Genomic DNA, 17055 nt, shown 5'->3' with positions numbered 1-17055 from the left:
TTCTCCAGAACATAACCTCATGTCTAAAGCTAGCTATTTCTATTCTTTCACAGAAAGAGACAGCAATTTTCTGGATGCGCTCCAAGACATCCTGCTAACAATAAAAAGAGTGTTTTCTTAAGGAAAAGGAAGAAAGAATGGGGGAGAACAGAGCAAGTATTACTCAACTATTTAGTCTAAAAATTTGAAAATCAAAAGGATCTTCTGACAGATTGATATCAACTCTAATAGAAAACACACTTGTCCTGGGAAAACTCTTCTACATGAGCCTCAAGTCTGATAGCTTAAACAATTATCTACAATTTGGAATTAATTTTTTTATGCCCACATCAATGTGTATTTTTTCAATGCCCAAGGCATAGATAATTCTATTAAAAGAAAAAAAACAAAAATCATAGGCTTAACCAAAACAGACTGAAAATTCAAGGCCGCCATCTTACAAAACCTCTCACGAGTCTTGACTCATCAGGACTTCATTCTACAGCAGGGACTGCGCACTACCTAAACGCAGAACGCTGAGAATCATTAACAGAACAAAACCCCAGAAGCTCTGTTGCTGTTCTGGAGTTAGAAGAGCATTAGCAGGCCTGGGAGGAAACTGAACTCGCTGTGAATACTCTGCTGCTAATGAGTGTTTAGAAACGACGGGCCAGACCCTCGTTTGGGGAATGATTCCCCAACGTGCTGAGCAGTTTGGCCCCAGCCCAATCTCTGGTATAAATTAACACCGTTTCAGTAGAGCTTTGTTAATTCCCCCAAGGTGAGGATCTTTCTAGTTTCTATTAAAACCTGGCACTGACACGAATGTAGCCTTAGTCTTTAGACTTATAATTTGCCTATGTTCCATTTAAGTTTCTGCGCTGTCCATGCGTTTCTGCACATGCAAGTAAAAACCCCAGTGTTATTACTCCTAATTGGAAAAAGTCATTGCCAGTAACCCAGAAAAAAAAACAACCCTGCGTGCCCACAAACATCCTGTCAACGCGGCCCAGCGCACCGGCCCCGCCACGGGGCTCCACCAGCATCCCCGCACCGCCGGACCAGTGCGCCGACCGCGTGCGCTCGTCCGCGGATGGAAACAAGCGCCGATGCCAAGCTCCCAAGTGATTCCCATTATGTTTCTGCGCACAAACAGCTCACAAACAATGAGGGCCCCCGCGCCAGCACCCGCCTCTTCCCGCCAAAAGGCCTGCCCCGCCCTGCCCCGCCCTTCGCTGCGGGCCCACCGCCCGCGGGCCGCGCTCCCGCGGCGTGGCCCCGAGCTGGGGAGGGCTGGGAAGCCCCGTGGGCACGGCGGGACGGGGCGGGGAGCCGGGGCAAGGAACCGGGGCGGGGAACCGGGGGGGAACCGGGGGGGAACCGGGGCGGCGGGGCCGGGCCAGCCCCACGCGTTGTCATGGCGACCCGTGGCACACGTGGTTGTCAGGGCAACCCGCTGCGCCTGCGTAGCCGGACGACGGACTCAGCGGAAGTGCGTCATGGCGCTGACCCCCCGCGCCGGAAGTGCTGGTGCCGCCGCTTCCTGCCCGGTGCGGCGCGCGTGGCGGAGCGGCGGCTCGGTTCTCCCCGGTCCGGTCGTGAGTGCTGCCGCCCCCCCGCGCAGGGGGCCCCGCTCGGCAGGATGGTGAAGCCACGCTACAAGGGCCGCAGCACCATCAACCCCTCCCGCGCCAGCACCAATCCCGGTACGTGTGGGGGCGCCGGGCCGGGCCGTACCGGGCGGGCCGAACCGGGCCGGCCGAACCGGGCCTGATGACCTGACGCTATCTTGTCTCCGCAGATCGCGTGGGGGGCGCGGGAGGAAACAACATGCGGGACCGAGCCACCATCCGGCGCCTCAACATGTACCGGCAGAAGGAGCGGAGGTGAGCGCGGCTCGGACCGCGGGAGGCGGCGGGGACCCGGCCTGGCCGCGCCGCCGTTACCGGTGCGGAGGCGCTGGGTGGTTTCCCGCGGGGCCCCGCAGGCCGGGCTCCCGCCGCGCACGGCGGTGAGCGGGCGCCGGTAAACGCGCTGCCGGGCCGTGCCGTGCCGTGCCGTGCCGGGGCCCTCCAGCGCGGGGAGCGGCTGTGGGTGCAGACCGGCAGCGTGGCCTCCGGTGCCAGCGCGTTCAGCCCGTGTGGCAGAGGGAACGGAGCTGCGGTGACGGAAGGCCCGTTGGTTGGCACGGAGCCGCCGCTCCGCGTTCTCCGTAGCACCACGAGCTGGGAAGCCGTGTCCCCAGCTCCAGACAGCGCAGGGATGCGCATCCAGGAAAACACCTGATGTGATCTCACTGGAATGTCCTGAACCCGAAACCGCCTAGAATTCCGTAATTTCCAACACGAGCGTAACTCCAGAACTCGCCTCAAAATGTCTGAAGAACCCGACTCCCACACGGCTCCTTCGCTGAGAGACGCCTCTTCAGCCCGCTGGCTGCGGGCAGCTCCCGCCGTGCAAACGTGTGTCTCTGCCGTGCCGGAGGTGCCGCGGGGGTTTCTGAGAGTCCTGGTTCAGATTAGCAGTTCTGGTTGGTTTTGCCAGATTTCGCTTTGTTTTGCAAGCAGACTGGGGAATATGTATTTTTAAAAAATTACTAAATTTAAGCCAGGTCTCAACTTGGAAATTATCCGAGGGGTGTTCCGCACCAGCTGATGGGTAGAGCTGGTTAAAAATTTCCAGGTGAGCCCACGAGAGAAGAAAAGGGGGTTTACTAGGAAATGGTGCTTTTGGCACCCCAAGAAGCCAACTCTTTGACGTAAGCAGCCTTCAAGAGACTGCTCAAGCTGGAGTGAGCGTGTGCTGGCCGCCATCCCTTCTGTTCCAGTGTTTGAGTTGTTGAGCCTTTACTAGCAGGTCTCCGGTGACGATCTCAGGGCACCAGTTCGAGACGAAGGGTCTTTCTGGATTTTGTGGATGTACTTCTGGCCTGGCGAACAAAAGTGCGAGAGGAGCGTGTGCGTATTTACGTGCGTTCTCATTTTTCACTTAGAAACAAACACGGGAAAGTGATCAAGCCTCTGCAATATCAGTCAACAGTGGCACCGGGCACAGTTGCAAGAGTGGAACCAAATATTAAATGGTTTGGTGAGTTGTTTGGTTGTTTTTTTTTTCCCCCCAATGTTCAGACTCGACGAGCTTAAAAACTGTTGAACTTTGTGTGTTTGGAGGGGGTTTATTTCCGAATTGTGGTCCCAGTGCTGTGCGGGACAGGTGCTGAAAGTGAAGGTGAATGGTGTTGGGTCGCTCTTTGCGTGTCCCTGTACTTTAGGTGTTTGCTTCCCACGCACTCCCCTAAAGTGTGGTTCTTTTGTCTCCTGGGGTTTGCCCACGTGTATGTGTGCTGCAGCCTGGCTATGTTAAGTGTCCTAGGGATACTTTAAAAATTTTATTTAAATGGTGGGAAAGAAGGAATTGACTTATTTATGCTAATTTGGGTGTTGTCTCAAGTAAAATCCTCTATTTTTTGTCACTGGTATTTTTCGTTCCAGATGGAGTATTAATATTTTATTAGCGCACCTTGGGTCTTTGGAGCAGTTACGATGAGGAATGGTCAGGTGCAATATTTCTTGTTATCTGCAGGAAACACTCGTGTGATCAAGCAATCATCCCTACAGAAATTTCAAGAAGAGATGGAAACTGTCATGAAAGATCCTTACAGAGTGGTCATGAAGCAAAGAAAGTTGCCCATGTCCCTCTTCTACGATCGAATTAAACCACACGTGAGTATCGTTCGTCTGTAGAGAAGATTCTGTGCACAGAACCTTGAATCCGAAATTCTTGTGCGCCCAGCCTTCATTTCTAGTGCCCCAGGTTTGAGTTGTTACCGGGTTTCTTCCATGATGTCTGAACTGTTATTTCGGACTCTTGCTAGCTATTTTTTTCATATGGAAATTTTCCAAGTTTATGTCGTAAAAATGTTACCTAAATTAAGGAAAAAATTACAAGAAACTAAACTGTGCGTTACAAAAACAAATCACTACTTTCCGCAATGAATTGGATGCTGTTCCAAGAAAAGTTGGCATTCGTTACAGGCATTAAGAGCTACAGTTTTGATTGTAATTACCCCTGACAAAACTCTGTGAATTTGGCGAGAATTGTGCACTTGTTAGAAAAATAAGAAATGATCAAAGATAACAGCTAAATTTTCATCATTGCGGCTTTAATTACATTTGACATCATTTATGGTGGAAGAACTGAAGCACAGTTATTTGGCAAGTGCAGTGTGTTTTGTTGCTTGTTAAATATCCACTCTTAGGTTTCTCAGAGATTAAGCTGGAAAACTCAAACATTGTTAGGAAAGTGCCTGTAACTCTTGTCACAGGTTGCAGAGTTGCGTTGAACTAAGGTCTTGTACACTGTGTGTGGTGGGAGATGGAAAAAACAGTGTTTACGGGTTTTTTTTTACCAACCTGTTTTTCCTTAGACCTCCAGAGTTCACATCCTTGACACAGAAACATTTGAATCAACGTTTGGCCCCAAATCACAGAGGAAAAGACCGAATCTTTCTGCAAGTGATGTGCAGTCTCTGGTGGAGAATGCTGAAGCCTCTTCAGGATCTTATGATCAGGGCAAGGACAGAGACCTGGTGATAGAGGACACTGGTGTAAGGTAAATAGAAAGGAGAAATTACTCATTGTTTACTTGTCTGAAAAGACAGCTTTATTTTTAGAGAAGTATCTAGCACATCCATGAGGAGCAGGGGAGGTGACGTCAGCTGAATTTGGGTTTTTTTTTAATCCAAAGTGTTTAGCAAAATTTGCTTCCGTGGGACCCTTCCATCTCTATTCATAATTTGTTTTCTGTTGCGTGTCAGAATATCTCCCAGCTCACCTTTTGGGTTAGATAAGGGAACTGACCAGTGGGCAGATGGGAACCTTGGAAAGAGTCCGTGTTTGTAGGATCTTCTTGCAAAGGAGTGCATTGAAGGCACAGCATGGGGAGGGGAGCTAAATCCCCTGTCTGTTCCTCGGGCCTCATCTCCTCTTTTGTCTGTAAACGGCTTTGGAGAAGACAACACTGTAACCCCGTTACTGTGGTTGCTGATGTCTCTGGTAATCCACTTCCAGGGATGAAGCACAAGAGGAAATATATAAGAAAGGACAGTCCAAAAGAGTCTGGGGTGAGCTCTACAAGGTAAGCAACACATAATTTGCAGCAGAGTCATGTCTGTCTTTCAGCCTTTAAGAAGTCAGGTGCTTCAACACAGCATTGGAAATCCTATGCAGCAACAGTTGGAAAAGCTCAGAAAACCATTTATTGCTCTGTTAGGGAAGCTTCGCTACAATTGAATTTGTTGTAAAGTTTGTTGGAAACGTAAAGTCAGTGACTTTCTTCATGCGAAGATGTCCCCAGTTTGTCATTCCCTTGCCTGCTTTCCTGTCAGCCTGCTGAACCGACTGACTCGCAGCTCTGTTTGGTACTGGCACAGTACCTAACCGGGAACAGGAAAAGCCAGCCATAGAACAGAGCAGAGGTTCAGGTTCAAGTCTCTGCCTGACTGAGCTTGATTCTTGAGCACTTGTCTCACTAGGACAAACATCCTTAAAATATATGATCTAGAGATAGACAGGCAGAGCGGAGGGAGTAGCTTCTCTTAGATTCCTGGGGCTTCACCACAAATAAATCGGATGCCCTTTAGGCTAAAAGCATCTTGATAGGTCATTTGTGGGTGGCTCTGACATTCGGTTCCCCTTGAGTCACCTTGACTGGTAGAGAAATGGAGACTGAGAATGAATTAGGGTTGTGAGAGCAGTTTGTGTGCTCTCAGTGACTGTTAGGTGTGAAGTTGCTTGACTTTTTGCTCTGAATTTTCAAATGTAGCTGAAAACCTTTTCATTTAGATCTAAAAGCGTTGGGAACGACAGAGCAAAACAGATTTCAGTAAGATGCTGCCAAAAATGCAGGAAATAGCTGTGAAACAAATTCGCTTGGCTTGAAGCAAGTCATAAAATGACAGCTCCCTGCTGTAGATGCTTAGTGAACTAACAGCAGGTTCCTGCTTGGTTGTGTGTTTCATATTGATCCAGAAAACATACTTTATATCCTGCTCCTTTATGACACGGCAGAATTGAATTGCTGCAGAATGGTTGGTGAACATTGCTTTTGTCTAGTGAAGCAATTAATTTTCCTGTTTGGGTGCAGTGTTTTCTTTCCCAAGTGCTACAAGCATTTTCCTGGTGCCTAAGAACAGGTAAAAGCTATTCAGCTGTCCAGCCTGCATGTGCAGGGGAGTTAGGGGAAGAGAGTGGAGGTCAGTGGATATTAGTCTGAGCTTTACTGCTACGGGGAAGTAACAGTTGTTTGTGAAGTATACAAAGTTTTAAAATCAATGATGTAGTTTAGAAAATCAGTAGTTTTCATTTTGGAGAGATAGATGTTTTACTTTCTGTAAAATCCTTTCCCTTCTGCCTGATTTTTTTTTTTCAGGTGATAGACTCATCAGATGTTGTTGTTCAAGTCCTTGATGCCAGAGATCCCATGGGTACTCGCTCCCCTCACGTGGAATCTTACCTTAAAAAGGAGAAACACTGGAAACATCTCATTTTTGTCCTGAACAAATGTGATCTTATTCCTACCTGGGCTACTGTAAGCACAGTCCTTCCTATTATTCCTCAGACCTTCTTTGTTCCTTTTGTAGCCTCTGCTTTAATTCTGTTGCCAGTGCTCATGCTGGTCTCAAAGGGCGTAACGTAACTGGGTCAATGGGAACTCTCTGCTTGCCTGCTGTAAAAGTAACAATTACGATGTAAATCTGTCCAAGTTCGGCTGAGTTGAGCAACACCCACCAGCCACAAATTCCCTACTTCCTCTGTCTGGATTTAACAGTTCAGCTGATGTCTCCAGAGTATGCTAAATGTTAGTCTGCTTAAGATCCATATCCACCACAGCTGGTTTGCTTTATATTGTTAAACTAATTAGTTTTAGCTAGCAGTGAAGGCGTTTTTGGGAAATTGTCTTTTGTACAAACAATACTCAGTCCTTTTAGCTATTGGGTTGGTGAAATGCTTCAAAGGTTCTTGCATAGCAATTTTAATAGATGGTTGCATTAGTGACCCGAGTGAAGATGCTGTGTACTTCTGCTGGTAAGCAGATTGTTTTACTACCTCCGCGGCACAAGATCCCTAACCGAGTAATGTTTTCCTCTTTAGAAGCGCTGGGTTGCTGTCCTTTCCCAGGAGTATCCGACACTTGCTTTTCATGCCAGCCTCACAAACCCTTTTGGCAAAGGTGCTTTCATACAGCTTTTAAGGCAGTTTGGAAAGGTACAGAATGATTTTGGGGATTTTTATTGTTGGGGGCGGAGTGGGGGGTTTAGTGTGGACTCTTCATTAGCGTTTGGGGTTCAGGACACTTTCCTGTGGCCGTTCTGTCAGCAAACAGCTCCATCAATAAAGCTCCCTTCTTTGGAGAGAAAATGGAAAATAGTCCTTCAGATATGTTCAAAATGTTTGTCATACTGAGGAGATCCAGAAAGAGTGGGTTTGACTGTCAGTGCCTGGCCTTCTTGTAGGCAGAGTATCCCACTGATGCTACTAGGTCTCACTAGAATGTGTGGAAGAAAGGAACACATTTCACACCTGTTTATGTCCTGCATGTCTGCGTAATTCTATTAAGATATTCTCCTTTTAAGTGTCTTCTTTTTTCCAAGAAAGGCACCTCCCGTTGCCTTTAGATTAGTTAGTGTCTCTTCAAGACACGTCTATGTTCCATCCCCAGCTACTGCTTGTATTTGCTTGGTTTCTCAGCCCAAATGGTTTTGAAATAAGGTGTTCACAAGTTATCTTAAAGCAACAAGGAGTGCAAGGGGTTCACATCTTCCTTCTAAAGTAGGAAATACTTGCTTCAGTGCTTGGAGTTCTTGGATGGCAAGCTGGTTGTATCCTTATACATTTCTCTTGACAGAAAAGAGCTGGTCTCATTTTTTGATCTGGTACTTTGGAGTCCCCGTTGCTTTCCAATATACTGAGAACAGTAGCTCCTCAGATATTCAGAACTGTAGCGGTAGCTCTGTCTTTCTCTATGAGGTGTTAAAAAGATGTGTTATTTCTTAACAGTTGCACTCTGACAAGAAACAGATCAGCGTGGGTTTCATTGGTTATCCAAATGTTGGAAAAAGCTCGGTGATCAATACGTTACGGTCTAAGAAGGTCTGCAATGTGGCCCCTATTGCAGGTGAAACAAAGGTAGGAAGAGATCCCTACATTAAAGAGAAAAATTGATTATGTAAGTGTGTTGTCAAAGACAGAATTAATGTAGAATCATCTCAGTTACATTTTCAAGTCTAGCACTTGAACCGTACAGGCTGTGTGACCCTGAGGAGTGGCTGACCAACAGGCATTGCTCTGAAGCACGGCTACTGGAAGCATTCCTGAGTTCCCACTCGCTGTAGTGCTGTGATCCGAACGCCCGGCTGCCCTGACTGTGTCTGCGCTTTCCCAGATCAAATGATGGGATATATTTGTGCTGCCAGGCTCTGTTAGTGCTGGTTTTCTAACTGTCCTTCAAGAACGTGAGAGTGTACAAGAAGACAAAGTTACAGGAATCTTCTTTGCTAGCCTGTTCTTTTCACTCATACATATCACTGAAGTTAAGGATCAAGGAAGAGGAAAACCACAGAATATCGGAGTTTGTTGCGATTGTGGTTTCCCACCTTGGTCCCATGAGTTTGGTGCAAAACTTAGGGATAGCGTTGGCTGATACAGAAGGAGCAAGGTGCAGTATGTCTTGGCTAGCTTACAAAAATGCCAAGTTATATCCTGTTTCTGTGTGTTAATACCAAGTTCCTAAGATTACTCCTGTGTATGAGAACTATGCGCTTAAAAAGCAGAACTGTGTGGAAGGAGGTAACGTGGGGAACTACGGATCTCTTTCAGGTGTGGCAATACATTACCTTGATGCGGCGGATTTTTCTCATTGACTGCCCGGGTGTAGTTTATCCATCCGGAGACTCAGAAACAGACATTGTGCTGAAGGGAGTGGTACGTATCAGCGCTAAATGCTGGAAAATCTGTTGTCATCAATATGATGGGTTCAAAGAAGTGAATGCACACCTTCCAAAGGGTTGATGGTCTACCGTTTGTTTTCAGGTTCAAGTTGAAAAGATCAAGAGCCCTGAGGATCATATTAGTGCTGTGCTGGAAAGAGCCAAACCAGAGTACATCAGAAAGACGTACAAAATTGATTCCTGGACGGATACAGAAGACTTCCTTGAGAAACTTGCTTCTAGGACTGGAAAACTCCTAAAGGTGTGACAACTTTCTGCATTTGCAGGCTGGAAGAGCATGTGGCCTGTTACTGAACATGGGAAATAGGAATGTTTCTGTTGCTTACAGGCAATAGGAGGGTGGTGTGCCCTGCAAACATGGATATAAATTGTTACTGGGTTCTTTCAGGGTGGTGAGCCCGACTTGCAGACTGTGAGCAAGATGGTTCTCAATGACTGGCAGAGAGGCAGAATTCCATTCTTTGTGAAGCCACCAAATGCAGAAACAGGTCCACAGGTAAGAATGTGATGCCTGAGCCTCCTCTTTGCATATATTCAGTTTTCTTGGTCATATTCACTGTTGTTTTTCCCAGAGTGCCATGTAACTTGGGTAGAGCATGTCTTGGGCTCTGCCCAAGTCTGGTGATTCAGGTGACACTCACTTGAATTTGGTGAGGACCAGGTAGCAATGCTCTTCACAAAGGTGTCTGAGCCATTTTACAATCATCTGACTACCAGAAATGTCAGTAATTATCACATCATTAGCCTGTCAGCTTAAGTTTTTTCCAGAGAGATAAAGTGGAAATTGCTCTCAGAGATGGTGGGACGGACTTTGTGGATAATATACCCATTACCCTCTTTCTTGTAGCCTCCAGTGTTGGAAGTAGCTATGCCATCAAGCCAAGATAATAATGAGGAGAAATTCTCTGAGTCGGTAGCAGCAAGTGTGGAACCAGCAGAGGAGAATAATACAGACACTGAAATGAAGCAACTCATGTCACATGTTCGGCAGAACTTTGGGAGGATTAATGTAGCACCCCAGTTCTCAGAAGAAGACCTGGTTCCTGTAGATGTGCCAGGCTTTGATGAAACAGACAGTGATTCTTCTGGAGAGGAGGAGCAGGAAGAGGATAAAGAAGAAAATGAGGAACATAAAGATTCAGTAGAGGAGGAATCACAGTTGGCTGTACAAGGCGCCAAAGAGAGCTCTAAGGCAGTTCTTAAGGCTTTGGAGGAGAAGATTGCAAAATATAAAAAATTTCTGGATAAAGCCAAAGCCAAGAGATTCTCAGCAATAAGGTACCTGAACCTGTGCAGGGACTCGGGCATTTTGCAGGGGGGGGAAAGGTTTCATGTGGTTCTCTTGTAGTTTCACTCCATTTGTGACTTGCTTGAGCGGTTCCTCTGTGTTGCCACACACAAGTTGCCACAGCTTGTCTAGTTTACCTATAAATATTTGAACTTTGCCTAAGCAGCAGTTTGTTTTTGAAAGATTATTCCAAGAAGTCCCATTTACCATCATAACTAAAAATGTTCTCACTTTTGGAAAGCTGCCTCTGAAGCTATGGATTAGAAATCTCTGGTATTCTGGGTAGCAGTATCACATCTTTCCTTGATGTTTGGTTCTTTCTTGAGCGGTACCAAGGCTGATGTCCTACGTGGATGTGCCAACTGCGTCTCCATGCATGTACAAGAGTATCCTAGCTCATACAACAGGCCCAGTTTTAGCAAAGCTCATCCACCAGCTTTGTAAGGACTAAAATTTCAAGATAAAGTGTTACATTTTGTCCCTTTGCTCAGTGCGCAAGCCCAGTAACTTCAGAGACAAGATTACCGTAATACGTTTTTTAGGTGCAAAGTCTGTGGCTTTGCTGCTGCTGAGCTCCTGGCGTCTCCTGGAGGCTGGTCTCTTCTCAGAACTGGTTATGTTTTGTGTAACGACGTTCTCTCCCTCTCTCTTTTTTTTTTTTTTTTTTTCTTATTTTATCTTTTGTAGAATCCCTAAGCAGCTGAGTGAAAAACTGTTTGCAAAATCTGTGCAGAAGTCTGAAGAACCCAAAGAAACTGAAGACAGAGGTAAAACAAGATTAGTTGAGGTTCTTAATCTACATTTCAAAATCCTGTGAGCAAGAGAAGAGAGGGAGTTAGGGGGAGAAGCATTCATTGGCTCCTGATTGCAAGTTCTTTTTCCCCTAAAGCTATTTAAGTCTTTCTGTAGCTGACCTAAGGGCTGCTCGATGACCCTGCTGTAGCCTTTCTCTGTAGAATAAGGTATGCCCCTCTACTAGTGAACGAAGGCAAAGTGAAGACAAGTGTTGCATTTCCAAAAGAATGGTGCTGTGGGGAGGTTGCACAGAGCTCCTTCAGGCTCTAGGATTTACTGTGGTGACTTCAGGAGTCTGTGGCTTCAGTTTCCATAGTGTATTTGATTAAAGGCAAAATCACGTAGGAGAATCCTGTTCGGACAAGACTGTGAAATCCTCTGGACTTGCACGGGACTTTGAGCAATCAGCTACTCAAGAACAGTTTTCATAGCAATAGCGAGTGATTCTCTGGTAAGGGGCATGCGTGTTGTTTTGGTAGAAGCCATTAAAATAGGACCAAAGGAATGCTTTGCTGAGACCCCAGTCTTCAGTTCTGCAAACAGATGGCTGTTTTGGAAGATGCCTGAGAATGTGATCTCTGCTGTTGGCAGGCAACACAGAGAAGAAAAGGAAAAGGAAAGCAGAAGAGGAAGATGATGATGACCATTTGGATAAACAGCCTTGCAAGAAACTTACATCCAAAGAAGTGAGTGTGATTTCTCAGAGTAAAACAGAGATGAGCAGAGTGATAGAGCTGTCTTTTTTTTATGCACAGATTGCCCATTATCACTTAAGAGCTTTGAGATCGGGCACTAGTAGGAGGGAGAGAGCGCAGGGACTGTAACTGAGGCAGGGGGAATGTGAAGACAGGGTGACTTGCTGCTGACGTGAGTTGTGACAGTAGCATGTTCCAGCTGAACCCATAAAAAGGTCCAGCAGGTGACCAGGACAGAAAGAGTGTTGAAGGGAGGATCCTTGGTGGATAATTATTCTCTCAGCGTCAGCCTGCCCACTGAAGGCGTTAAGAGAGCAAGGGTCTGAACGCCGGGAGATGGGAGAACTTGGAACTAGATGGGCAGCTCTGTTCTGTCGAAGAGCGCTGGTGCTGCTATCTTCTGTTCATGTTTGTCAAGTCTTGACAGTTCCTCTTTAATAATTTGAATGCCAAGTGAAATAATCTGTTTGTAGGATTTCGAAAGTGATCCATAAGCAAACTCGTACAGCAGGGGCTTTTTGGAGCATTGCTGTGGGCTGTTAGCACTGTCAGAGGGGAGCGGAACACCAAATTCTGTTTATGAACGTTCTGTCACCTCTTCTGTTGAAGACCTCTTATGTGACACTGCACACCAGGTTGCTCCTTGTATCTTCTTTACTGTTTTTGTAAAAATTAAAGCGTGTCTTCCTTTGTAAGATTTTAAGAACGTGGGTGAATTCTGTATAGAAGTCCATGTATTCACAGCAGTGATATTTTGTTTGAAATGATTTTACTTAAGGCATGTGGAATGCAAAGTGAAGAACATTTGAAAGAATGCAAACAAATTCAGGCTATGGATACTGTGGATTTGCTAATGTGTTTTGTGTGCATTTACAGAGAAGACGAGCTGAGAGGCAGCAGCGGTCCAAGAAAGTTGGAGTCCGGTATTATGAAACTCACAACGTGAAAAATAAGAATAAGAACAAGAAAAAAACTGGCTTGGAGGGACAAAGATCAAAGCACAAAAAATACAAACATAAGCAATAACTGCTTATTCTATTAAATTTTACATAAAACAGCTCTAGTATGCAGTGGCTTTTTTTAATATAAAATTTGTAGTTCCCATTCAAAGCCTAGTTTGACTTGTCTGTCTTGTTCCCAGGAGTAGCATCTCACTCTTTGTTTCTGCATCATCTGACAGTTCTTTATGCAACTGGAGATCCTGGTATTTCCACATCATCATCTAAGGCCAGTAAACACTGCACTGGCAAAACATCTCCTGAAGTGTTATTCAGCGGTGGTGGGTTGTTTTTTTTCCTGGAAACTAGCGTTATGGGGTTTTTCATACGACTCCAGTGAATTACCTCTTTCCCACGTCTGCATGCTGTGTACAACCAGCTAGTTACCCAGGTACGTCGGGGCAGGATTTCGCGTGCTTCCCCTGAGGAGTGATGCTTGGAATGGTTTCGTACCCCTCTGCTCAGAAATAACCACGTCGAGAGCTTTGGTGTTGCTCATCTTAGGTGACTAACGGTTCTGAGGGGATTGTGCTGCCCCTCCCAACACCTGTCCAAGCACTACCTGCAACCTGATTCTTAGTGAATAGGACTTAGATTTATCGCAGACACTTTGCATATAGTTTGTGAATTTTCTACAACGTTTTAAAATGAATCATGTTACAGAGATGCTTGCATATAAAGAAAAAATTTATTAGTTTATTGCTTTGAAGGCCATCTAGCATATAGGCAAGTCCCAGGCAGGTTCACTATTCGAGCAGCTGAATGCTGAGATGGCATTGAAAGAGGGTGCAGTAATTAAGGAAGCTCTTGACTGACATCTCTTCAAGAGAAAAAGAAAGAAATAATACAACTATGCTGCCTTCAGTTACCGGTAAGTGAAAATTCAAGATTGTTTTACGAAGACAAATCTTTGTCACTAATTGCAAACTTCTTGCTCTGACAGCTCTTCTGAGCGCTGCCTGGAGGACAACAAAAAAATTACTTATTTGGTGCAATGATGCTTTCAAGTTGACCCTGAAAAACAAGTAAGACAGTAAGTCAAGTTAGATTCAACCTAAAAAATAAACCCGCGTTGCTGAAAAGTGATAAATTGTTAGATATTCAAAGCGAGGAGCTGAGGGGTGCTGCAATACTTCAAGAGAAGCAGGCCAGGGTTTTTTTTTCCCTAGCTATTCCATTCCTTACTACATGTTTTATAAATTAGCTTTTCATTCTTGGCATACACACTTGCTGCATTCTGAGAGGAAAAGAGCTGGCCTTGGTTCCATACAATGAAAGACTCATTTTATAATGTAAAGCAGTGAAGAGGAAATTAAATAAAAGCTGTTGAAACAGTGGTCTGAATTCTCTGATTTCAGGCTGGACTGTGTTAGCTAAATTAAATATTTGGCTCTCTAGTATTTGGAACGCAAACTCTGACTCTGGGACAAAAGTAGCTGGGAACAGCAAGCTTTTCACTCCTGAGACAACTTGACGCCCAATTAGTAGATTGATCGGAGAGCTACCCGTGCTTAGGGAGCGTGCGGCGTACGGAGCTTCCAGGAATCTTAGGTTGTCCTCTTCCTAGAGCTGCCATCAAAATAAACTACAGCAGTGCTACATAGACAGCTGTTAAAATACTTGTGCTTCAACAAAGAAGCATGGATTCAGCGGCAACACTTAACTTGAGCTAACATTTATTCCATTTTGTGCCCTAAACCATTTCAGGATGGCCTGAAGACGTTGATGGTTTAGAAAGGAGAAACTAGGAACAGCGAAGATAAGGAAAGCAGCTCGGTGGAAAGGAAACAGTTTCAGCTGTAGCCAGAAACATTGAAGGCTGTTTACGATAGTGTCTTTTCTTTACTCAAAACTTGTGAGCTTTTTTTTCTTTACAAAAGCAAAGTAATGAGCAGAAGCTCTGTTTTCACCAAAGTAGCGTGCACAGAATTATTTCTCTAATTACGCAGTCCCTACTGCGTAAGTACACAGTTGTTCTTACTAGATAATATTTAATGGTGTGTCTTGTTACCATGGAGTCAACTTGAATGGCCAGCAGCAAAGAAAGAAAACATCCTAATTTGTCTTAATTAGATTTTCCATGTTGTAGTTGAGAAGGGGTGCTATTATAAGCGTACAACCAAGTGATGCAGAAAGAGATTCCTGGGCTATCAGTCAAGCTCAACACCTCAGCATTTGGGGTTCAGCTGCACGCGTCTGCTCTTCTCCAGCTGACGATAACAACTGACAATTTTCTGAACAAATTGCGATCTCTCCCTGGCAAACGTGCGTATGACCAGAATTCAGTCAATGTGACCCGCTGTTTGCATCATCACATTTACTAGTAACGATCAGCAGTGACTGAGCAAAGGAGGAGAGAACGCAAAACCATTGTTTTCCCATTTCATTGAGAATTTAAAGAAAGCGGAACATTACTACAAATACATCATAAATGTAACTCTTACAGTTACACTTTTATATCTTTCTAATTACAAAATTAGAAGATTTAGAATTTTTTTTTTTTACTGACCTTCAGCTGTTGATTTGCTTGTTTCAGGAACTGAATCTCTTCAGTGTGTTTCTTCTCTTCTCTCTGTAGCCTTTCATTTCCCTGCTTTTCAATAGCTTCGCATTTAGCTTTCTCTTCACTCAGTCGCCTTTCTAACTCCCGCTTTTCCTCCTCGAGCTCTGCAATCTTGGAGAAGAGTCTAGATGTCTCAAGTTTTGTTTGTTCAGAATCAATTTTCAGTTAAGATGGGACAAAGTTGTATGTTGGACAGTTTAAATGTTCCAGATACCATAGCATATGATTTATGAAGTGCAGTTAAGAAAAACAATTAGGTATTTTGATGATCTTTACTGCCATCCAGTGGAAATAGAAATAACTGATTTTATATTAAATTTTGTATGTGATATCCTTATGCTGTGTCATGTGCAGAAAACTACTTTATGGGGTCAGCAGCCCAACTTACTCTTTTTTCCATGTCAGATTTGCCTTGCTCGGCTTGTAGCGCCTTCCGCATGCCGAACGAAACACTGCTCTCGTGCAATATCTGATAAGCAGCGAGGGTCATTTGGATTTCATCCCTCACTCGAAGCAGCAACAGCCCACGCTCTGCGCAGTTAATTATAGTTTCACGGATCAATTCATCTTTAAAGAAAGGGCACGACAATCTGGTTAGAGCAGCTGCTGCACCTTTATCTGGGAAGGCTGGGTACAGACAGGGTCCAGAGCTGCTTGTCTCTTAACCACTCTCTGCACCACAAAATCTACTACAGGTAGTAATTTATTTACTAGAGATGGTAATAATTTGTTGTTGTTGTTGTTACATTACAGCTATACCATCAACTGCTAGCAAATAAAAGCTGAGTGCTGGTACAGAACCTATGCTAACAGCAGTAATACTGATCCACCAAAGCTGTGACAGCAAACACCTAAAAACTTGTAATGATTTTTTGCAGATATTGGGAAGCCTCCAGAGGAGTCAAGAGCTTTGAGAAGAATCCTGCTCAAACCAATTTGGAAGACTACCGCGTCATCAGAGCGCGTAAGAGTGCTTAACAGCTAGACAGCGTTGAAAGTTATTTTAAAATAACTATTGGGTTAAGTACAACTAAGAGAATTTTAAGCTTCTCTGCATCTTTTACTGCTGTAAACAGCAGAAGCTGTGGCATGCTGTGTGTAGGCGCGCTGACGGGCCGCGGAGCCGGGAGCCGCAGCCCCCCGGGGAGGGTGAGGGTGCTGCTTTGGGCACTGACCGAAGCACTGCGAGTAGAGCTCCCTGCGCACGGGGCAGATGCCGGTGTCCCGCGCCTGCCTCTGCTGCAGCTGCCGCTCCAGCTGTTCCTGCAGCCGGACGACGTCCAGGCGGGTGCTGGGCGCGCTGGACACCTCCTGCACCCACTTCTGCCTCCCCTCCTCCCACTCCCTGCAACGAGAAGCAGCGGGCGTTACGGGGCGCGGGGCCGGGCGCTGCCGGGCGCGGGTGGGGGCGGCCCCCTCACCGCGGCGGCAGGACGACTTTCAGGATCTCCCGCGGCGGCGCGGTTGCCACGGCGGCCGCCGTCCGGGGCGGCGGGGTGACCTTCGGCGAGCGGGCCTGCGGAGAGAGAGAGAGACAGCGGCGTGCGATGGGCGCGGGTGGCGCGCAGCCTTGCGCCGCCCCGGCCCGCCGGTCCCCGCTCACCCCCGGGGAGCACTGCTCCGTGCGGCGGCTGATGAGCACCGGCGGGTTGAACCGAACCAGCGAGTCCGGCGGCGCCGCCATGGCGGCCGCGGCCCTTGTCGCCACGGCGACGGCGCTGCGCGGAGGG

At 46.1% G+C, this 17055-nt stretch overlaps 2 protein-coding genes across 5 annotated transcripts; one reads left to right on the top strand and one right to left on the bottom strand.

The window, feature by feature from the left end:
- Positions 1-1512: 1512 nt before the first annotated feature.
- On the top strand, positions 1513-12821 carry GNL2 (G protein nucleolar 2). 3 transcript variants are annotated; one of them, XM_086764873.1, is made up of 16 exons: positions 1513-1685; positions 1781-1865; positions 2972-3066; positions 3562-3701; positions 4406-4590; positions 5049-5115; positions 6409-6567; positions 7131-7244; positions 8037-8165; positions 8856-8960; positions 9069-9227; positions 9375-9482; positions 9834-10264; positions 10962-11041; positions 11661-11755; positions 12641-12821. In XM_086764873.1, exons 1-16 carry the CDS (start codon positions 1622-1624, stop codon positions 12788-12790), a joined length of 2166 nt encoding a protein of 721 aa, XP_086620999.1. In that variant the 5' UTR covers positions 1513-1621; the 3' UTR covers positions 12791-12821. The 3 variants fall into 3 exon arrangements, with proteins under 3 accessions (XP_086620999.1, XP_086621001.1, XP_086621002.1); XM_086764875.1 differs by lacking the exon at positions 7131-7244; XM_086764876.1 differs by lacking the exons at positions 1513-1685; positions 1781-1865 and adding an exon at positions 2181-2509.
- Positions 12822-13020: 199 nt separating this feature from the next.
- On the bottom strand, positions 13021-17044 carry DNALI1 (dynein axonemal light intermediate chain 1). Of its 2 annotated transcripts, XM_086764878.1 has the most exons (6): positions 16929-17044; positions 16747-16841; positions 16501-16670; positions 15714-15892; positions 15272-15436; positions 13021-13776 (listed from the first exon to the last, which is right to left on the bottom strand). In XM_086764878.1, the coding sequence occupies exons 1-6, from the start codon at positions 17007-17009 to the stop codon at positions 13741-13743; spliced, it is 726 nt and encodes a 241-aa protein (XP_086621004.1). In that variant the 5' UTR covers positions 17010-17044; the 3' UTR covers positions 13021-13740. The 2 variants fall into 2 exon arrangements, with proteins under 2 accessions (XP_086621004.1, XP_086621003.1); XM_086764877.1 differs by having other exon boundaries at positions 16747-17044.
- Positions 17045-17055: the final 11 nt, after the last annotated feature.

The sequence above is a fragment of the Chlamydotis macqueenii genome, chromosome 22 (assembly GCF_036417535.1).
Source record: "Chlamydotis macqueenii isolate bChlMac1 chromosome 22, bChlMac1.mat, whole genome shotgun sequence".
In the NCBI taxonomy this organism is placed as follows: domain Eukaryota; kingdom Metazoa; phylum Chordata; class Aves; order Otidiformes; family Otididae; genus Chlamydotis; species Chlamydotis macqueenii.
Note: the sequence above shows the minus strand (reverse complement) of the source record. Positions and strands in the feature narration are given on the sequence as shown.